Source organism: Penaeus chinensis, chromosome 14, assembly GCF_019202785.1.
Source record: "Penaeus chinensis breed Huanghai No. 1 chromosome 14, ASM1920278v2, whole genome shotgun sequence".
NCBI lineage: Eukaryota > Metazoa > Arthropoda > Malacostraca > Decapoda > Penaeidae > Penaeus > Penaeus chinensis.
In genome coordinates, this window is record NC_061832.1 from 12561474 (window position 1) to 12566473 (window position 5000).

A 5000-nucleotide genomic window follows, 5' to 3' on the forward strand; every position below is an offset into this window, starting at 1 on the left:
AACAGCTATTTTATTCTTATTCACGTCTCATTATTAAAAGCAACAAAGGATGATCAACATCAACATTCAATGTTTCCTTTTTGTAGATGAAACAATACCAGTGATATATAACAATCCTCCCTGACCTGGCCTCGAACCTAGGTCACTCCGGATATGAGACCAGAGGGCCAGTACTAAACCAACCATGCCACGCGACCCACTAAAAGGAGTGTGCAACTAGGATCTAAGTACCTCCATAGACATTACCTATCTACTCCTACATGAGTAATGACAGGTTTTACACACACTCCCCGTGGGCACTCGGTGGAAATTGGTTTAGAAATTCGGAACCGAAGTCACATACTGAGGTATATGAGGTCAGCAACGAGGCAGAGGAATCTCCTCGGACGCGGCTCAACGGCCTGTTGCCCCCCCCCCCTCCCCCATTTAGGTTTGTTTGCTTTTCTGAAGAAATGGTCATTAATTTTTCGTCATATCTTTATTTAAACAGGTTTATTTCGTTTAAACCGCCGTTTAGACGTCCAATCGGCAGAGGTATCTGTGAAAAAGAAACGTGTTATTGGTATGACATTAGAGTTGTATAACGATTCATCAGTATATCAACATTTATATCATATACTCGATTAGATAATACATTCACATGCACACACGTACTTATAAATGCGGAAAAGAAAAAAAATGGATAGATATAGAAAGATGTAGAGTCTAAAGGCGTGTGAGTACACGCATGTCTTCCCGTATCTAACGAGCCCAACAAACAGCCGAGGGCGTACCGGTTGTGCGTGCCGCACCACTCGTCGTTCCAGGCGAAGCCGAAGGCGGCGCGCAGTTCCACGCAGTCCTCGTCCGCGTGGCCGCCCGACCCGCTCGGCTCGTTCGTGTGGAAGCTGCGAGAAAGGAAGCAGATCTGTTTCTACATTATCTATCTATCTATCTACACACATGCATATATATATATATATATATATATATATATAGACACACACACACATATGTACACACTTATTAACAGTTATAGCAACTGTTTCTTAATCATCTCTAGCTACTGGAAAATAGAATCTTCCCTTCTGGAAATATTTTTTGAAGAATTACTCCTTCTAAGATGTATGCTCAAGAGTAAAAGAATCCTGCATGACAGAAGCTCAGGGGAGGATTCAAGGCAAAGCCTGGGCCGTTTGGCCCAGTTAAGAGAGATTCCTGCACCGACTTTGTGTAGGACGACGTTGAGGCGTCCGCCCACGCGAAGGTCCCCTCCGCCACGCCGTCGCTCAGCCGATCCACGCGGAGCCCGGCAAGAGGCTTGCATGAAGACATTCATTTCTCTATTCATCTAATTATCACTCGGGAGAATCAACAGGCTTATCACAGACCCCTTCTCACCCGCCACGAAGTCCTGTTCCTCCTGGCTCCTGACGGAGGCCAGGACGCTCCCCGGACCCGGCAGAAGTTCCAGCCGTCGCCAGAAGTCCCGGACTCGTCGCTTACGAGGAAGCACGAGGACCCGAAGGGCGTCCAGCCGACGGGACACGAAGGCGCTGTGGGTGGTGGTTCCGTGGCGGCGGCGGTTGTGGTGGGTGCCACGGTGGTCGAGGCGGATGTGCTGGGGGCTTCTTCGCTGGAGGCTGCTATGGCGGGTGCACCCGAAGTTTCCGAGGCGGGGGAACCTGAAGTTTCCGGGGCGGGGGCACCTGAAGTTTCCGGGGCGGGGGCACCTGAAGTTTCCGTGGCGGGGGCACTTGAAGTGGGCACCGAAGGTTCACAAGTCGAGTTGGCGGGGCTCAGGTAGGCCTGAAGGAGCGCTGAGTCTGGCGGCAGAGAGACGAACAGAAGTGACAACGAAACCCTCACCCTCCGGCGTCACGCTCTCTCTCTCTCTCTCTCTCTCTCTCTCTCTCTCTCTCTCTCTCTCTCTCTCTCTCTCTCTCACACACACACACACACACACACACACACACACACACACACACACACACACACACACACACACACACACACACACACACACTCATTCTCTCATTTTCACTGTCTCCCCCTCTCACCTCTCTCTCTTCTCTCCCTCTTCTCCCTCTCCTCTTTCTCTCTCTCTCTCATGTACATAACTTACTTGTCTGGATGGGAACGAGAGAGCACGACAGTCTCCCTTGCCTCTGGTACTCAACCTTCACCATTTTACCGTCTGCTTCCAGGCAGTCCACGCGCTTGTACAGAGTTCCAATAAACCAGGTCTGTCAAAGGCAAAAATCTTTTATTATTTCTCCAGTATATACCTTACTCATACATACCTACTGTACATATGTCTCTGTGTGTAAATAGATATAGATATGCAGATTCAAATATTTCCAGAACCCTTATGCTGGCCGCTAGAAGCCCTGAATCTTCTATGCGCTTGCTCACAGACCTTACTGGTAGTGACTGAGCAGGCGACTTGTGAGCAGGAAACCCACGGCTGCCCGTCGGCTTCGCTCGGACATCCCACCTGCAGTCCGATGTCACATTCCTGCCGCAGCTTCACCGAGTGCGCGGCCTATGGAAAGGCAATCAAAATGATAAAGAGAGAGGGATAAAGAGAGATAGAGAGAGAGAGAAAGAGAGAAAGGGAAATAGAGAGAGAGAGAAGGGGGGAGGAGGGAGGGAGAGGGGGAAGTGTGTCCTGGGAGAAGAAATATAATCACAAGAGCAGAGAAAAAATAAAAGCGGACAAGATTCTCCCACTAACTGAAATTAGGAGAAGGAAAGCAGCAAATTGTTTGAGCGAGCCCATCGTTTGGGCCGACCTGTGACGTCACGAGTTGGTCTGATGTCGATGTATGGTCATAGAATATGTTGAATAGGATTTTAAGAGTAATTATTTGTATAATTTCACCATATCAAAAAGAAAAATATGAATATTCCTAGATGAAGAGGTTGCCAACCGTGTAATACAATTCTTTCCTGACTATGAGTTACCTTGCTTAATTATATATATCATATATTCCCATCTGCCATGAAAATGAAGACAAACCAGAAGTGCTTGTTCCCGTGAGCTGCAGTCTAAGAAGCTGCAATAAATTTTTAAAAAAATCAAGGTTGTTTGCTAGCCAAATGGACATACTCTTAGTGAGAACCGGTTTTAATCCATCCTCGGAAGAAAATGAAAATCAGAGAACTGTAAGTGCTAACAGAATCAAGCAATCAACTGTTTACAACAAGTAATCTGCTGTTCCCAATAAGCAATCAGCTGTTTACAACAAGCTGTTTACAACAAGAATCAGCTGTTTACAGTACGCAGTCAGTTTTTTTTTTTTTTTTTTTTTTTTTTTTTTTAATCAGCCTCTTGATATTTTTAAGGGCAATTCACCAGCTCAAGCCGTTAGAAATAGATTTAATTATATTTTTTCTGTATTGGGTCCAATATTTTATTTTATAGTACACACACACACACACACACACACACACACACACACACACACACACACACACACATGTATATACGACATCCGCGATGGTCCAGTAGTTAGAGCACTGGACTCCGACCCTCGTGATCCCGAGTTTAATTCCTCGTCGCGGCGGTTGTAAAATTGCCTGCGCTCTGACTGCTGGCTCGAGCCCGAGAAAATGACATATCGCCTTGAGAAGTCAAAACGCAAGTGTCATAGGGGAAGTCACCGCCGTGGCACAAGTGTTATATATATATATATATATATATATAGAGAGAGAGAGAGAGAGAGAGAGAGAGAGAAAAAAAAAAAAGAGAGAAAGAGTGAGAGGATGTGGGATATGGCTCTAGCCTTGGATTTGAGAGAGACTGTTCTTGGAAATCTTCAGACTGGATTCGTTCAAAAGCAGTCAGGAGTAACCCAATAGTTTTTATTTTCTGTTCTTTTATTTCCCCTGATGCGTTTTTTTTTTTTTTTTTCTGTTTGACTCGCTGGTATTTTTCTTTTTCTTTTTCAAAACAAAATGTTCCTTAGAGTTATATTGTATTACTCATGACGGCTGGCTTTCTTACAATCCTTGTAGCAACTCCTTGCCAAAACTCTTTTCTCTGTCTTTCTTTCTCTTTCTTTTTCTGCTTTTCACTGATATTCCATGCATCTGCATCTTACGGTATCATATGAGAGGAAATATTAAACAGTTTAATGTATCTTTATCAACATTTTCATATTTCAGTACAATATGTCGTTCATATATATCCAGATATTTGTTGCAGCCATTATTTCTCCACATGCTATGTATTATGATGGCATCCCATGGATTTCTTAAGATATTAAATAGGTAAATTCTGCTATAGTACTTTGCAAGGTAGTCAGACCAAATTCACATGGTTACCATTTACTTCTGTGCCAGGTGGATCAGGCAAAAGCAATAGAACTCGTATGTTAAATTAACTATAACTATTCGTGCACGACAACATCTAATTTCGAGTTCTTGTCCGGAAGTTCAGGGAAGTTGGCGGCGGGCGTCAGGGGCCGACGGGGGCGGGCCGCAGGAGACGCTGCTCGGGTCCAAGTACTCTGCGAGGAGCTGCTCGTCTGTGGGGGGAGAGGAAGTGCCGTGTTAAGAGGAGCTCTTTATGAGAAATGTTGAAAAGGTATGAGTGAAAGGGATTCAGCATCGTTGCGTGGCGATGCTGCATCATCGGAATCGTGTAACAGATTTCTACATCGTAGAATTATTCATTATTATCTCTGTCTCTAGTTTCTCGTTGCTCTCCAGGTGGATTTATGTTTCTTTCTGCGCCTCTCTATCCTTGATTTTTTTTTTCTCCTTCCTTTCTCTCTCTCATGTACAAAACTTACTTGTCTGGATGGGAACGAGAGAGCACGACAGTCTCCCTTGCCTCTGGTACTCAACCTTCACCATTTTACCGTCTGCTTCCAGGCAGTCCACGCGCTTGTACAGAGCTCCAATGAACCAGGTCTGAGACACGAAAAGGAAGATTATATATTTGTATATAAATGTATTATTTGCGTGTGCGTGAGTGATTTTATCTATTGATTTATTGTATTTTGTTTTATTTC

The 5000-nt window shown here is 44.8% G+C and overlaps 1 protein-coding gene across 1 annotated transcript in view; it reads right to left on the minus strand.

Moving 5' to 3' along the window:
* Positions 1-4101: 4101 nt before the first annotated feature.
* LOC125032601 overlaps positions 4102-5000 on the minus strand; it is a 1460-nt gene continuing 561 nt past the window's right edge. Inside the window, exons 3-4 of the mRNA XM_047623855.1 lie at positions 4779-4899; positions 4102-4511 (exon numbers count right to left, since the gene is read on the minus strand). Of these exons, the coding sequence (XP_047479811.1) occupies positions 4420-4511; positions 4779-4899 (213 nt within the window). The 3' untranslated portion in view covers positions 4102-4419. The remainder of the gene's footprint in view (positions 4512-4778; positions 4900-5000) is intronic.